At 47.3% G+C, this 17,782-nt stretch overlaps 1 protein-coding gene across 2 annotated transcripts in view; it reads right to left on the bottom strand.

Moving 5' to 3' along the window:
- Positions 1–10,333: 10,333 nt before the first annotated feature.
- Positions 10,334–17,782, bottom strand: part of LOC147693519 (ecto-ADP-ribosyltransferase 5-like) — a 51,680-nt gene continuing 44,231 nt past the window's right edge. Inside the window, exons 5-6 of one of the 2 annotated variants that reach the window (XM_086933748.1) lie at positions 14,697–14,808; positions 10,334–10,635 (exon numbers count right to left, since the gene is read on the bottom strand). In XM_086933748.1, coding sequence (XP_086789874.1) covers positions 14,732–14,808 — 77 coding nt within the window. In that variant the 3' untranslated portion in view covers positions 10,334–10,635; positions 14,697–14,731. Of the gene's footprint in view, positions 14,809–17,782 lie in introns of both variants that reach the window. The other variant, XM_086933747.1, reaches the window with a different exon arrangement.

Below are 17,782 nucleotides of genomic sequence, written 5' to 3'. Positions count from 1 at the left end.
TAAGCAGACCACTCTTACCCAGTCCAAAGATCAGGGCTTGATCCATCACCGTTATTTATCTCACTGCACCATCCCAGTTCAGAACCTGGCTATATGCAAATCAGTCTGTCCCTGGCCCAGTGCATCATGGCAACAGGGCAGACTAAACTACCAAGCCAATTCTTCACCAGAAAGGAGACAAGCTACCGGGGACCGGTTTCTGGCATTTCAGCCGTCTTCGGCCCGGCTTGCTTGAATCCTGATGGTACAGTAAGAAAGGGACTCATGTCTGAGTATACCCTGCCACACCTATAGTGGCCAAAAACGATACAGAAATGGGGGTGGTGATGAACAGAGTGTCTGAATTAAGCAGACCACTCTTACCCAGTCCAAAGATCAGGGCTTGATCCATCACCGTTATTTATCTCACTGCACCATCCCAGTTCAGAACCTGGCTATATGCAAATCAGTCTGTCCCTGGCCCAGTGCATCATGGGAACAGGGCAGACTAAACTACCAAGCCAATTCTTCACCAGAAAGGAGACAAGCTACCAGGGACCGGTTTCTGGCATTTCAGCCGTCTTCTGCCCGGCTTGCTTGAATCCTGATGGTACAGTGAGAAAGGGACTCATGTCTGAGTATACCCTGCCACACCTATAGTGGCCAAAAACGATACAGAAATGGGGGTGGTGATGAACAGAGTGTCTGAGTTAAGCAGACCACTCTTATCCAGTCCAAAGATCAGGGCTTGATCCATCACCGTTATTTATCTCACTGCACCCTCCCAGTTCAGAACCTGGCTATATGCAAATCAGTCTGTCCCTGGCCCAGTGCATCATGGGAACAGGGCAGACTAAACTACCAAGCCAATTCTTCACCAGAAAGGAGACAAGCTACCGGGGACCGGTTTCTGGCATTTCAGCCGTCTTTGGCCCGGCTTGCTTGAATCCTGATGGTACAGTGAGAAAGGGACTCATGTCTGAGTATACCCTGCCACACCTGTAGTGGCCAAAAACGATACAGAAATGAGGGTGGTGATGAACAGAGTGTCTGAATTAAGCAGACCACTCTTACCCAGTCCAAAGATCAGGGCTTGATCCATCACCGTTATTTATCTCACTGCACCATCCCAGTTCAGAACCTGGCTATATGCAAATCAGTCTGTCCCTGGCCCAGTGCATCATGGGAACAGGGCAGACTAAACTACCAAGCCAATTCTTCACCAGAAAGGAGACAAGCTACCGGGGACCGGTTTCTGGCATTTCAGCCGTCTTCGGCCCGGCTTGCTTGAATCCTGATGGTACAGTGAGAAAGGGACTCATGTCTGAGTATACCCTGCCACACCTATAGTGGCCAAAAACGATACAGAAATGGGGGTGGTGATGAACAGAGTGTCTGAATTAAGCAGACCACTCTTACCCAGTCCAAAGATCAGGGCTTGATCCATCACCGTTATTTATCTCACTGCACCATCCCAGTTCAGAACCTGGCTATATGCAAATCAGTCTGTCCCTGGCCCAGTGCATCATGGGAACAGGGCAGACTAAACTACCAAGCCAATTCTTCACCAGAAAGGAGACAAGCTACCGGGGACCGGTTTCTGGCATTTCAGCCGTCTTCGGCCCGGCTTGTTTGAATCCTGATGGTACAGTGAGAAAGGGACTCATGTCTGAGTATACCCTGCCACACCTATAGTGGCCAAAAACGATACAGAAATGGGGGTGGTGATGAACAGAGTGTCTGAATTAAGCAGACCACTCTTACCCAGTCCAAAGATCAGGGCTTGATCCATCACCGTTTTTTAGCTCACTGCACCATTTTCTGAATCATTTTTGTCCACCATAAGCGTGGAAGGGTATACTCAGATGTGAGTCCCTTGCTTATTGCACCATCAGGATTCAAGCAAGCCGGGCCGAAGACGGCTGAAATGCCAGAAACCGGTCCCCGGAAGCTTGTTTCCTTCCCAGTACAAGAATTGGCTTGGTAGTTTGGTCTGCCCTGTTCCCATGATGCACTGGGCCAGGGACAGACTAATTTGCATATAGCCAGGTTCTTAGCTGGGATGGTGCAGTGAGCTAAAAAACGGTGATGGATCAAGCCCTGATCTTTTGACTGGGTAAGAGTGGTCTGCTTAATTCAGACACTCTGTTCATCACCACCCCCTTTTCTGAATCATTTTTGTCCACCATAAGCGTGGAAGGGTATACTCAGATGTGAGTCCCTTGCTCATTGCACCATCAGGATTCAAGCAAGCCGGGCCGAAGACGGCTGAAATGCCAGAAACCGGTCCCCGGAAGCTTGTTTCCTTCGCAGTACAAGAATTGGCTTGGTAGTTTGGTCTGCCCTGTTCCCATGATGCACTGGGCCAGGGACAGACTAATTTGCATATAGCCAGGTTCTTAGCTGGGATGGTGCAGTGAGCTAAAAAACGATGATGGATCAAGCCCTGATCTTTTGACTGGGTAAGAGTGGTCTGCTTAATTCAGACACTCTGTTCATCACCACCCCCTTTTCTGAATCATTTTTGTCCACCATAAGCGTGGAAGGGTATACTCAGATGTGAGTCCCTTGCTCATTGCACCATCAGGATTCAAGCAAGCCGGGCCGAAGACGGCTGAAATGCCAGAAACCGGTCCCCGGAAGCTTGTTTCCTTCCCAGTACAAGAATTGGCTTGGTAGTTTGGTCAGCCCTGTTCACATGATGCACTGGGCCAGGGACAGACTAATTTGCATATAGCCAGGTTCTTAGCTGGGATGGTGCAGTGAGCTAAAAAACGGTGATGGATCAAGCCCTGATCTTTTGACTGGGTAAGAGTGGTCTGCTTAATTCAGACACTCTGTTCATCACCACCCCCTTTTCTGAATCATTATTGTACAAAGAGCCATGTCTTTAGCTCTTTCCTAAATTTCAAAAGGCTGGTATTCTGTCTCAGGGGTCAGGCAGGGAGTTCCACAATTTGGGAGCTAGATAGCGAAAGGAACGCCCGCCCAGTCGGGCCTGTCGGACAAGAGGAACAGTTGCCAAGCCCAGAGAAGCGACCTCAAAGTGCGTGAAGGCATATAAAAAGCCATCCTGTTTCTAATATATTTGGCTCTGATGCCATAGAGCGCCTTGAAGGCTAGCGTGAGAGCCTTAAACGCCGCGCGCTTTTTGATGGGGAGCCAATGAAGATTTTGTAACAGTGCCGTCGCGCTTCTTCTGCGATGGAAGCTAAAAATGGCTCTAGCAGCGGCATTCTGTACAACTTGCAGACGAGAAATGAGAAAATTCGGCAGGCCCAGATAAAGCACATTAGAATAATCCAGGCGGGAGCCTATCAAAGCCTGGACCGTCACTTTCCGGTGACATAGAGACAACATCGGGAGGAATTTTCTGAGCATTTTGATGATGCCAAAACACTTGCCCACAAGGCCCATGACCTGGGGTTTTAGTGTCAATCCATCATCAATCTGTACACCCAGGTTCTTAGCCCTGGAGGACACAGCCAAGAGAGGGAACATATCTGGTGGCCACCAAGACTGCCACCTGGGGTCTGATGGGCAGCCAAAAAATAGCAGCTCCGACTTTCAGGCTGTGTTGCTCAAACCATTGGAAAACCGCTCCTAAGCAGCCACTGATCTGCACACCGTCAAAATCAGCACCCTTCAGGCAAGTAAAAAGAAGCTGGGTGTCGTCAGCATAGGACACGATCTGGGCACCATGGGACTTCGCCAGAGCCGCCAGGGGCGCCATGTAGATGTTAAACAAAGTAGGGCTCAACACAGAGCCCTGTGGCACCCCGACCTCCAATGGCATCATCTCGGCGGAGAACGGAGGGGCCCAGACCGTTTGTCGGCGACCAGCAAGGAAGGACTTAAACCAATTGAACACCTCTCCCCTCAGCCCGATCTCCTTAAGTCTGCCCAGCAGTCCGCTGTGGGGAACGGTGTCAAAGGCCGCCGACAAGTCCAGCATAACCAGCAAGGCCTTACCTCCCGCGTCCAGCACCTCTCTGATGGCAAGCCCGACTGAGTGTCATGCAAGATGTTATTAGTTTCCAAAAAATTGGAAAGAGAGGCGTGGACGTGCTTCTCCACGACCTTAGCCAAGGCCCGGAGAAGGGAGATAGGCCTATAGTTGGCATGCAGCAAAGGATCCAGACCAGGCTTCTTCAGAAGCGGCAAGAAGGGCATGCTTCCATGCCTGGGGGACCACACCCGTGCTGAGCGAACAGTTCAGCACTGGGTTGACAAGATCGTTTATCACTGGGGCCATTTTGCCCAGGCATGTTGCAGGACAGGGGTCCAATGGTGAGCCAGATTTAAGCTTGGACAACAGATCATGAGAAACGGTTAATGAAAGAAACGGAAAATTGGCAAGAATAGGACCATCATCAAGGGAAAGAGAGGGGGAAGAGGCACACATGGGACATATACATTTGGAATAGTTGGAGGAGTAATCTACTGACCCTGAATAGGTCTGTGCCTAGCCTGTACAATGCTGGCTCCGCCCCCGTGGTGTGTCTGATCACTGAGTCCCCACCTGACAAAGGGGAAGAGGAACCTTGTAAACAAAATGCTCCAATTCCCCTGTGAACCAGTTGCATCTGGTTCCCCCAAAGCCCTGTACTGCAGACAAAGGAAAAGGCAATATAAATATAGGGGCTCTGACCCCAAGATGTAGTGCTATTCCTGAACTTGCTGGGGCTTGCTGCTGCTGGGGGCTCAGGAGGAACCACCACAAGGGCTTGCCTCCCTGCTGGAGGGTCCTGTGTGCTGGCGTCCCTGGACCCAGCACTGTCCCATGAACCTCTAAGGACCTTTTGGACATCTAACGCCTGGTGAGCGCAGTATTTTTCTTGCCCAGAAGGAGGAGAGCGTGTGTTTCGCAGAGCAGAGCTGCAGCCCTTTTAGAGGGAATCCCGACATGGGGATTCCCCCGCATTTCCTGCTTTCTCCAGCAGGAACCCACCCCATATTGCGCTGCCGAGCGGGAGCCTAGCCCGCTTTATGAAGATTCAACCGCGGGTATCAACCCTACATTTGGAGGAAGTTCGGCGGTTTCCAACCCCGCATTTGTACTGTTTGGCGGTTAACCCCCCTACTTTGTGGGTGGCGGCGGTTGCACACCCACCTAATGGTGTTTTGCAAGCGTGTGCCCACCCCGCAAGTGTCTTTGATGACAGCGGGAGGCCACCCTGCATTGCGGCCAAATGGGAAGGAAGCCACCAAGAGGAATCGCCGGGCCTCTGCCAAGCACAGCCCAGAAGCCAGGCAAACTGCCTGGTTGTGGGCGGGGCCTGCCGTGCGCCACTGGAAGTGAGCGGGCTCCCGTGATCTGAGGGAACCCCTGCACACGCCGCATAGGATCCCCGGCACCTGTCCCAAGTCCAGGCAAGGCCAGAGAAGGCCCAAGCGCAGAACCATCCACCAGAGGAGCCTGCAGAGCCCGGTGAGTGGGGGCTCTATTTCATGCAGAGATAGCCTCTTTTCGAGGCACATTGTCGGTGCCAGGAGCGGGCCAGATTTCCTTTGGGGGCAGTTTTGTTTAAAGAGCCCCAGAGAGGGGCTTCATGAATGGCACATTATTAGTGCCCATTTTCTGAGCGGACCCGCAGGAGAGCCGGCCGCTCCAACAATTGGGGGCATTTTGGTGTGGAGTCCCTGACTGGGACAGGAGAGGCACAGTCGTGCCAGGGCCTCTTTAATTTATTCACAGCTGCACTGCATGGGCAGCTGCAACGTTTGGCAGTATTATTTTAGAGTCCCAGTGGGGACCCACCCATAGTGCACAGTGAGGGTCCAGGCCCACAGTTTGCTTCACAGCTGCTCAGCAATTAGTGGCAGCTACAACATTTAGGCCAGCGCAGTTGCGCACTTTAGATTCTGCGGCATTGGCAGCATGCCCTGACATTATGGACATAGGGTATTTGATCCCTCTGAGTTGGCCAGGGGAACAGTGTTAGGTTGATAGGGCACCAGGCCTTAATATGATTTATGTGGTGCCCAGGAAATGTGATTTATGCACCCTGATTTATGCTTCTAATGTATTTTTAATTATGAGGTTATTTGCATACTGTGTTAATGTTTAAGAGGTTATTCCCTAATCTTGGGTTTAGGCATAAGAGGTTATTACCTAATGTGTTTATGCTGGTGAGGATATTATTACCTAATGTGTTTAGGCTTATCAAGTTGGTGCATAATGTATTTTACGCCTGATGTGATACTGATTGCATAATATGAGAAATGTTGAAGGATATAATGCTGAGTACAGTGTTTTGCCAGTAGTTACTGGTTGTGTTCTACATTTACTATTTTTACTTTCTGATGGTTCTGACAGTGGCCCCATTGGCCCTGTCATGTGTATATAATCCCCTGTAAGTATTGCCTAGTGCCAGTTGGCACAGAATATATTGTGTGATTACTATTCTAATGTGTTTTGGATAATACAAAGGCTATTGTGTGGAGGTTCTTTTGTGGTGTACCTAGTGTGTTACTGCTGTGTGTGTGTTGTGCAAATGCTTTACACATTGACTCTGGGATAAGCCTGACTGTTCGTGCCAAGCTACCAAGTGGGTGAGCAGGGATTATCTTCAACATGTAACCCCCTTGCCCTGACTTGCTATTCAGTGTTGATATTTCCTGGACACCAACAGGCGCAACAGATCTGAAGCATTTTTTCAGATAAAATAAAGAAGCATGCACACTTGTGAATCCATAGAGAAAATCTGAGTAGGTTGGGAATGCTGTGAAACACACCTATCTAAGCCCATGTTATTGACAACTACTGAAAAGCAATAAAGAAACATAATGAATCAGTCAATAGAAATATTCACATTGTCAACATTTTTTGAATGCATTAATGTCAGTAAGACCTTTGTTCAATTGGAGAGGAATGATGATTGACCATTCATGCGTTCCTGGCACCGGGCTTGTGGGACACGAGCTGGAGTTTTTCTTCTGCTGGGCTGGAGCGCGTCAGAAGTCCGCCTGGTCCTCGCGTACCTGATGTTCGAGGTCTTGTTGCACACCAGGGTGTGGGCCAGGAGTACGCCTCATACTTGCACGCTGGGTCTGCAGAGGTCATTGCGCACCAGCGGTGCGGGTCTGGAGTACGTCTCGTACTCGTGTTCTGGATCTGCAGAGGCCGTTGCGCACCAGCGGTGCGGGTCAGGAGTATGCCTCGTACTCGTGCGCTGGGTCTGTAGAGGTCGTTGCGCACCAGCGGTGTGTGTCAGGAGTACGGCTCGTACTCGCGCGCTGGGTCTGCAGAGGTCGTTGCACACCAGCGGTGCGGGCCAGAAGTGCGCCTCTTACACGTGCGCGGGGTTTGCAGAGGTCGTTGCGCACCAGCAGTGTGGGTCAGGAATACGCCTCGTACTCGTGCGCTGGGTCTGCAGAGGTCGTTGCGCACCAGCTGTGCGGGCCAGGGGTACGCCTCGTACTCGCGTGCTGGATCTGCAGAGGTCGTTGCGCACCAGCGGTGCGGGTCAGGAGTACGCCTCATACTCGCATTACTGATGCCAAAGTCTACCAGGCCAAGCACGCCGTCCGTGGGGTGCGCGTTGAAGAGGGGAGGATAAGCTGAAGCTGCGACGAGGTCAGCAGGGCTCAGGAGAGGGTCTCGATCCGGGGTGGACTTGTAGTATAGTTCGATGGAGCCGCGACAGCGTCAGCAGAGCTCGGGGGAGAGTCTCAATCCGGGGTGTACTCGCAGTACCGTTCGATGGAGCAGTGACAGCGTCAGCAGGGCTCTCTCGATTCCAAAGTCAACTTCCCTCCTGTCTGGAGAGAGCCCTCCAGTTATAGGTCTTCACCCCTTTGAAGTACTTTGATCTGGCTGCCGGTTCTTTGATGTCCTCGCTCTCAGGGTCCGGCTTCCTGCCAGATGGCACCTGGCTCTCGTCACTTAGGGGGCAGGATACCCAGACAGCCAGCGGGGAGTGGGGCTGGCCTCGGGCGAGACAGGATGTTTTGCCGAAACTCCTCCACCTCCCTCACTTAGCGTTGGCATGCTATGGCTGGGCAGGATGTTACAGGCTCTCACGGGGCTAAGGGCCTGGAGCACAGGGGTTAGGGAGTCAGGGACCTTACAGGACAGTACTTCCCTACACTAGGGGACACTACAGGTCTTCACTACTGATAGGTTTCACGAGCCCTGGGGATGGGGCGCTGGTCTGGAGGGAGCTTGAATGAGTTTTGGCCAGAGGAAGGCGACAGACAAGGGGTGGCCTAGGGGAAGGAATGTAAGGACACCCATGCCAAGGCGGCCAGGTCTAACACCGCTCCACCAACCTTGCTCTCGTCACCATTGCCCGCATCTGCTGCACCACCGCCGGAGGGAGATCCTTCTCACACCTCGCCGCCAAGACCTGGAACTCACTTCCACTCCAGCTCGCCAGACCCAGGATCACCTAACATTCAGGAAGCGCCTCAAAACATGGCTTTGCAACCAGTAGCATCCCCCCACTCCCCAGCACCTTGAGACCCTAGCGAGTGAGTAGTGCGCTTTATAAATACTCTGATTGATTGATTTATTGATTGAAGCACTGCAGGTATGAATCCCTTCTTCCTGCTATTCTCACCAGGCCAAACTCTTATTGTCTCTCCCTTTAGTTAATTATTTCCTTTTTCTTTCAAATAGAGCCAGCCATGACAGTCTACTTTACATTACCCGTCCAGGTGGACCATCAACTACCATTCCAGGTAATTTTTTCTTTCTCTCTTTCTCCCCTGTGCCTTTCTAATGAACTATTTAACCATTCTTGGTTACTTTTGGGCCTCATTCTTGCCTTCTTTAACCTTATACAGCACTATATTGATTTAGGTAGCCTGTTCCTGATGATGACCTGGATTCAGACAGGTCAAAAAGCTGTTGATCACCCAGCATAACTTCTGGCCTTATTGTGGTCAACTCAAGCAACCTAAAGCGAAATACCTACCATGTACATATTCTCAATTGGATTGTTGACTACCAATTCTTTTGAATATTTTGCACCGTTCACGCTGTTTCTTCACTTTATTGTGTCAATGTGCCGATCACTGTCACAAGCACAATCTGTACACACCCACCTTTTGGGTTAATTATACATACATTGTATTGTAGTGCTAATATAACTACTTGCAAATAGGAACCTTCTTTCTTCTTACAAACTTCTTGTGGTCTCCCCATTGTCCACTTCTCTGATTGATTAATTCTTCCTTTGATTTGCCTCCTGAAATGATCACCGGTTGAGACATTGTTTTTGTTTGCATACTTTACCCAGGTCTCGACTAATGGGTGTACTCCTGTTTTTTGATTCTATACTTCTAGAAAGTTGGGATTTTCCTACTTGAGCTATTTAGTTAAGCCTGGGTGGAGTGACAAAAAAACTCCACCTAGCTACGCGGAGTTCCACGAGCAGCATCGTGCGTTACCTCGTTTGAACTGATTTTTTGCGCCAATTGTTTGTCCCGCTCTGTAAAATCCGTGCAAACGGCATCCTGCACAGGAGGGTGCAGCTTCTTTCTGCCACTCAAGTAGAAGTTCTACTCAAGTGGCAGCTTCCTTAACGTGAACGGAAGGCCTCTCAACAGGAACAGTAGCGACCATCCACGACCGCCAGTGTTGAGAAATCTCGTTGGGAAGCGTTCTAGCGTTGGATTTTCCTCGCTTGCGCTCACCAAATTCCATGGATTTAACCCAGATCTGTGACTGGGAGTGAGTGTCTGAAATGTTTCAGCGCTCCGTCCATCATCTTCTTGTATTTGCTTTGCCAACATACCATTGGCGAGCGCGAACTAGGAAAAAACTGTTTCGGAACTCTGCGTGCTCCGCGGAGAGCGGATTTAAAAAAACTCTGCAAACTAAGTGAACGGAGCATAGTTTACCTTCCAGACCTACATTTAGTGCCAGAAGCCTGCCTTTGGCCACATAAATGGGTGTAGATGACAATTGGGCTTTGTGTATTCCTCCTAGACAGTCACACACAATGGGGAACTTAATTGTGGCTGAATGAGCTATCACTTCCAGGATGGAAGGGAGGAGCTGGGCACAGCCTCATTTACACCTTAATAAGCTGTGTCCTGTCTCCACACATAGGGCTGCATACGCCTGTAGTTAGATTGGAGCCAGTGCAGGGAAGGCAGGATGCCTGGGGACTTCAAAGAAAAACTTCTAGTAGCTTCTTCCCCACTTCATATCAACAACTGGATATAAATAATGGACCTTCAAAAGAAGAGAGTTTCCCAGATAAACCAGAAAGCAACAATCAAAAAAAGGGGGGGATTCCTTTCTGTGGTCTTCAGTTAACTAATGACCCTTTGGCACACAGCAGATATTCACAAACAATTTTATACATGACATGACAAAATATTTAATACAAGAAACTCTATAGATCATCATTTTACGCAAGTTTATTATTAGCAAATATCTTGATTAAAATTATACAGTATACAATAAAATAATATACATTCAATAGCTCAGATCAATAATATTTCAACCCTTGATCTATGAGTCGTTATTTGCGTATGTTACACACGTTTAACATAAAACAAATTAATACAATTTGAACAATTATTTCAATTGAAAGTTAAAATCAGATGAAGTCCTTTTGTCGACGCGTTTCGGTGCTTGGGTTTAAGTCGTGTAAACACCTTCCTCAGGACTGAACTTTATTAAAACCAGATGTCTTCTTTCTAAAAAGACGAATACATACAATTAATTTCAAAATTTCTTAAATGAGAGAACCGGTCCCTACTCTTGCATGTCCTGTATCTATCTGCTTACCCTCAGTTTTTTTCACATTGACCAGTGTACAGTTCTTACTTTTATTGCTTGTGAATCATAATTTTTCATGGAGTATAGAACCCTCAGAAATATTTTCTAGGTCCTCTTCGTGGGTATAATTCAACCACGGTGCCTATAATAATAGGGAGATATGCGGTCAAAGTTATATTCTTGATTGGCCAAAATGGATTGTTTAACAGTGTCCTTTGTGACTATTACTTACTTCACTGTAAGGGATGTAGTCGTATCTTAATTGACACCATCAAGCTTTGTTCTGTAGTTATACTATTTTCCTGTACGTATATTCCACATTGCTTAAAATCTTGGCGTTCTCATCAGAGCCTAAGGGGTTAAATGATAACATTGTTGATAGTCCTAAGACACTGTGTATCAGGGTGTATATTTTATCCTATCCTGCCCAACTTACATTAAAATCTTGGTACTGTGTAAGGCTTTGGCTCTTCTGACTTAATTTCTGCGTTTCTTAACGAGTTCGGTAAGTCTCGGGGATTTTTTGTCTTTCTCCCTCTTTTCCAAAACGGCCCTGCCTTGCAGTATACAGCCGATACACCTATCGGCGACAAAAAATTGATTGTTTATGGTCTTTACATCTAATGCCACACTCGAATCGTCATGGCGATAATAAGCAAAGCTAAACCCTCTCGCTTCACTGTCCCACACCGTCTGTAAATCACAGACCCGGTAATGGTCACAATCTCTATTTCCCGCATTCCTATATTTGTAGTTGCTGGGGAAATATTTGTTAAAGAGAGAACTCTTCCCGAGAAGCCCCAGCATTAGTGTTCTAGGCTGCATACTGATTCACCGCTATATACAACGTTTCGTTTAGATGAGTTCTTATATCTTGGACTACCCATCTATAAACACTATCACAAGGGAAATGTTTATTCGATGGTTTGGCTCTTACTCTATGTTCCCGCACCTCTTAATTACCCACAAAATTCTACCCTGGTCACCAAACGCGGTAGTTTGCACAGCCTCTCACCTGTATGCGCATAGGCGTCACAATGTCATGTCCTCTCGCGGTTCAATCAGCTAAGAGGATGTAGGAAATACCTCACTTTTTATAGGTCTTCCTTACCCAATCAATTGGCTAATTGGCAATTCATTAGCTAAATTGTTTTTCGTTAATTGCCAACTGTCAGTCATTTTGGTAGTTTTAGGCCTCCCCTATACTCAAAATCACACAATGGTGCAAGGCGTGTACGTAAACTACTCGTATTTTTCGCCGATATTATTTTATTGTATACTGTATAATTTTAACCAAGCTATTTGCTAATAAAAAACTTGCGTAAAATGATGAATCTATAGAGTTTCTTGTATTAAATATTTTGTCATGTCATGTATAAAATTGTTTATAAATAATGGACCTCCGCCACCACCACTTAAGTACACTCTTGGACCTGTGGATACTCTGCCAGGAAGAAGGACTGCTGTGCTGCTGAAGGACCGCCACTCTGCTGCTCTCCTACCTTGCTGACCTGCTGCCTACTATCCTCCTGCCTGGGTGAGAAGTCCTGGACCTGCATCCCCTGAACACTGAACCTAGAGTGACTCCAAGGGCGAGTTGTCTGGCCCCCTGATCTGAAACTTCGTGCAATGAATGGAAGTAGCAAAGTAAATTAAACATCATGCAGAACTTTAACAAATATAACTGTACAAATCCAGCAACTGATTGCTTCTTCGTTTTATTTCTGGATTGTCGACTTAAACTTTATTTAAAGTGAGCGTACCATGTCACTCTTTCCCAATTAGCTGTCTGTCAGTGACAGGATTGGCCACCATTTTATAGTGTGAGAGCTTTGAGGTAAGAATTTACTGAAAATAGTAATGATTTTTTTTTCTAATCCTGTTTTGCTCTTTCCTAACAATATCATTTACTTTGGATATATCCATTTATGCTCCCCTTTGACTTTTCTACTGTGAGAAGTGTATAAGGGCAGGTGCAGTTCTTCTGTGTGTCTCACATCTGGTTCTGTTTGCATTTCTTTTTCACTAGAAGTTTATTTCTTTGGCTCATGCACCATTCACACTGGGGTTAGTTACAGCTTTGGTAGAGGCAGGGTCCAGCACAGGTCTGCCTCTGGGAAGCAGAAACACAGGACTCCAAAGGTCAGATATTTATGGAGCATGCATGACGTTTGTGTCACAAAATCCATTTTCAGTGTGTTTAACAGTATTTATTCCTACTCTGCAGACACTCGGTAAAATGAAGTAAATGGGTTGTACTGGACTTTTATTGCAGCTACATAGAAGAATTTGTCATTTTGAAATCCGCATTAACAGAAAATCTAAAGCATCTAAAATGTTAACTTTAATGTGCGGAACACCAATGAGCATTTAGAAATGTAGGTCAAAGAGTTTATGCGGATCTAAATATTATGTAATATTTCAATCACAATGCATGCAGGAGGGGTCCATCTTACCACTGTGGATGTAGTAAGTAGGGTTCACTCAGATTCACGAGTAGGTCTTAACTGCAAACACGGCGGGCTTTAGGGTGGTGTGACAGATGCAAACGCACTGGGCGCTGACCTGGGTGGGGGGCGCTGACCTGGGTGGGGGGGCGCTCTGTGTTTAGCAATAACTTTACATTTGAAAGCACCTGCTGCCAAGTTCCTTGTGCGTCCAGCTTTCAGGCGGCAATAAAAATGTCAATATAACTCTTTTGATTATTGTTCCTGCTTGAGAGAGAGATCAGAGTTTTGTCTAGTGACAATTTTGAATCGCCTTCAAGTAGCCCAGAGGGTGAAGATGCCTGCTGCAAAGCACATATCTGTCTTTTATGTGGATAGCTAAGTGGATTAGTGAAGTGTGCCTTTACCAGCACTTTGAAAGAAATGAAATTTATGTGAGAGAGGGGCTATGGAGAGATGAGGGGCACTTTTGCCAGGTGGTAGTGAGGGAATCCGAGGAAGAGGTCATGCTTGTCCACAACCTTCATGTTTTCCAGAGATGGAGTGGAAGCGCTGAGAAAAATACTTATAAACAAGGTCCCTCTCTGTAGCATATTATCAACAGAGCCAGTGTTTGAATAGGATCTGCAAACATTTCCAAAGACATTAGGGGGCAGTGGCGTCTCAGAAACGAGACTTAGGTGTTTACTCAGGGCTTAAAGTGAGCCAGTAGTTTCGGGTTCTCGGCACCGGCACTTAATCGTCAATGCTGGTGCTTATAGCAGAACTCGAGCCAAAGGTATTGGAGCGCTTTTCATGAGCACCAGTGAAGGACACATTCATTTATGGTAGACACTAGGAGATTAAGTGATTTGCCCAGAATCACAGGATGTTGAGCCGACGCTGACACTCAACCTGCTTCCCCAGCTCCAAAGGCAGCACTCTGGCCCCAATTAGGGTCGGCCCAGAAAAGGGTGCTATATTTATCCTAAACGATATACTATGAATACTACTGGCATCCTAAAATATTGGTTGCAATAAATAGCACCCAATTCTGATTATTGCTCTGGAAACGGGGTCGATTATGTAGATTTGTGTTGCCTTCAGCAGGATCCACAAGTCATGTTGTTTATCTGGCATTTTTCCCTCTGTAAATTTGGACACGGTTTGCCTGCTGAAATGTATGCAGGGAGTACAAGGCTTAAGGCACAGCTTAAAATTGCAACGTGTTGTGGTAATGTCTCTTTTGGTAGATGCTGCTGCTTAGAGAATCTGTAACCTTTTTTGAAACTCAGTAAAGTCAGTGAAATGTATAAAAGCACCCAAAGTGATCCAATATTCAACCGGATCTACTTTCCTAAAACCACATCCTTCTGAATATGTTGTGGGCGTGTCCTCAACATTATATTTCATATTGCCTCAATCACATCGTTGACTGTGAAATAAAATATGTTTGGACATAATCAAGATTTCATTAACCCTGAAACAATAGTTTTGGAGATTCACATATAAATTTAAATGCAATAGTTCTCTACATCATTTCAAATATATACATGTTTTAGAAGCCCCTAATTAATCGAGAAAATCCTTAGAACTCCTGCACACGAATCATCAAACATCCACTGTAGAGAAGGGGGAGAAGGAACATGTTATCACCTCCGGGAGCTGTGAACAAACATAAAAAAATGATGAATTATTTATGTGTAATAGGCTCTCAATGTACAAGTCCATAATGCAACATAGAGGAGTCTCCTCCTTTTTTTCACAAGTAAGAACTTCATAACATCCTTCCAGCGGCCAATTGGAGGCCGCATCTGAGCTCATTCATCAGCTGATTGGAACACTGTTGGCTCTGAAGTAGCATCTTCAACCAGCCATTCTGTAGGAATGCAGAAGCTGTGGTCCTCAGAGACTCCGCCCACTAACCTCTTTAAAGAGGTCATTATGTTAATCAAGCTATGTTTATCTTTAATGTTTTAGTATGTTGAAACTCTACTGGGTTAGCAGAGAATTGTAATACAATTTCTACCTTATTCTTTCTACCCTGGTCTCAGGAGTAGTAAAGACTTTCAGAAGTGCAATGTATCTCTGGAGAATTGTGATATTACTAGAACATTTACAGAATGCAGTTCTCAAGTTCACTTTCCCAGAGATGTGCCCACCTGCGCCATGTCAAATTGTGCATCTCTGGTCCATCTGCCCTACACTTGGTTGTGCAAAGTCTTTCTTCACTTTAGAAACAGGGATGAAACAAGAAAGAGGCTAGATATGCTATTCGTGAAAACCAGGGATTGAAATCCCTTGCAAAGAATATATCCTGTGTGCCACAGTGCCTCTGCTGCTCGCTTGGTTAACAGAGATTCCAACAAATGTAAAAAGTAAACTAAAAGCAGAGAAAAGACTAAAGAAATATTGGTGCACACACCTAGACTTATCACATTAGGAGACACTGCCCAGAAAACGCACACTGGTTTATGGCTAAAATGGCCGCCACAAGGTGATTGTTGCACACCCTACCTTCTGTGTCCAAGGTCATCAATTTCACTGCTGAGCTGCTTTTACTGGTATACTACGTCCCAGACATCTGTCGCATTTATATAAATACGAACAAAGAATGTAGCCGCACAAAGCTCTGCTGGCACATGCAAGCACACACAACAGCACTGTGAGTCTAGAGTTTGGTACCCTACGGAGCAAGTACGATTTTGATGAAATTTGCATGCGGTGAAAGAGGACTAAAGTGACCCTGAAACCTACTACCAGTGCACTAGACATGTTCTAATTAGGAGAACCCAACTCTCTACTGCATGCAATAGGTGACAAGGGTCGGCAGGCTCTTGCTATGCCACTAAGGAAACCTATCTTTTTTCCAACTACCATATCAATCAATCAATCAATACATTTGTAGAGCGCGATACTCACCCGTAGGGGTCTCAAGGCGCTGGGGGAGGGGTGGGGGAAGTGCCGCTACTGCTCGAAGAGCTAGGTCTTGAGGAGTTTTCTGAATGTGAGGTGGTCCTGGGTCATTCGTAGGTGGGAGGGGAGGGGAGGGAGTTCCATGTCTTGGCCGCCAGGTAGGAGAATGATCTTCCTCCGGCGGTAGTTCTGCGGATCCGTGGGACGGTGGCGAGGGCGAGGCTGGCGGAGCGGAGTTTGCGTGTTAGAGTGTAGAATGTGAGGCGGTTGTTGAGGTATTCGGGACCTAAGTCGTGGAGCGCTTTGTGTGCGTGGGTGAGGAGCCTAAACGTGATCCTTTTGTTGACGGGGAGCCAGTGCAGGTCTCTCAGGTAGGCTGATATGTGGCTGTAGTGGGGGATGTCGAGGATGAGTCGTGCGGATGCGTTCTGTATGCGTTGTAGTCGTTTCTGGAGTTTGACTGTGGTTCCTGCGAATAGGGCGTTCCCGTAGTCTAGTCGGCTGGTGACGAGGGCCTGGGTGACCGTCTTTCTAGTTCCGGTAGGGATCCACCGGAAGATCTTACATGCGCAGGGTGTTGAAGCATGATGATGAGATGGCGTTGACTGCCTTGGCCATCGTGAGAGAGGAGTCCAGGATGAATCCCAGGTTGCGTGCGCGGTCAGTGGGTGTCGGTGCGGTGCCCAGTTCTGTGGGCCACCAGGAGTCGTCCCAAGCGGACGGGGATGGGCCGAGGATGAGGACCTCCGTCTTGTCTGAGTTCAGTTTCAGACGGCTGAGTTTCATCCATTCAGCAGTGTTTTTCATTCCTTCCTGGAGGTTGAGTTTGGCGGTGGCTGGGTCATTGGTGGGGGAGAGTATCAGCTGGGTGTCGTCGGCATATGAGATGATGTTGAGGTTGTGTTTGCGTGCGATGGTGGCGAGGGGGCTCATGTAGATATTGAAGAGGGTTGGGCTGAGCGATGAGACTTGGGGTACGCCGCAGATGATCTTGCTGGCCGCAGAGTGGAAGGGACGGAGGCGGACTCTCTGGGTACTGTCGGAGAGGAACGAGGTGATCCAGTCCAGAGCTTTACCTTGGATCCCGGCGTTCGGAGAGGAACACGGTGATCCAGTCCAGAGCCTTACCTTGGATCCCGGCGTTGTGGAGGCGGGTTATTAGGGTATGATAGCAGACTGTATCAAAGGCGGCTGAGAGGTCTAAGAGGATGAGGGCGGTTGTTTCCCCATTGTCAAAAAGGGTCCTGATGTCGTCGGTGGCTGCGATGAGGGCGGTCTCGGTGCTGTGGTTGGCTCGAAATCCGGACTGGGATGGGTCAAAGGAACCATTGGCCTCGAGGAATGCGGTCAGCTGTTTATTGACGATCTTCTCGATAACTTTTGCAGGGAAGGGAAGAAGAGAGATGGGGCGGATATCTAACATTAAAATGTGCACAGAATGACTAAACTTCACAAACAGCCTCTAGTAAGATAAATATGTTAATGGACACATGAGACAAATACAAGTTCTGGGTTAAGGGAAATTAGAAAATTTAAGATTAATGTGGACCAGTAACATATAAACAGACTAACTGAGATATCAAACCAAATTAAGAGCTATAGGTATACAAACTACGGAAAGTATGCAGCCTACAAGAACCACGCAAACTGCATAAAGGAGTTCAAACAGGATAATCTACAATATCTATGGTGTTGAGGACAGGTCTATAAGACAGATCTAGAG

The sequence above is a fragment of the Lissotriton vulgaris genome, chromosome 8 (genome assembly GCF_964263255.1).
Source record: "Lissotriton vulgaris chromosome 8, aLisVul1.2, whole genome shotgun sequence".
Taxonomy (NCBI): domain Eukaryota; kingdom Metazoa; phylum Chordata; class Amphibia; order Caudata; family Salamandridae; genus Lissotriton; species Lissotriton vulgaris.
Note: the sequence above shows the minus strand (reverse complement) of the source record. Positions and strands in the feature narration are given on the sequence as shown.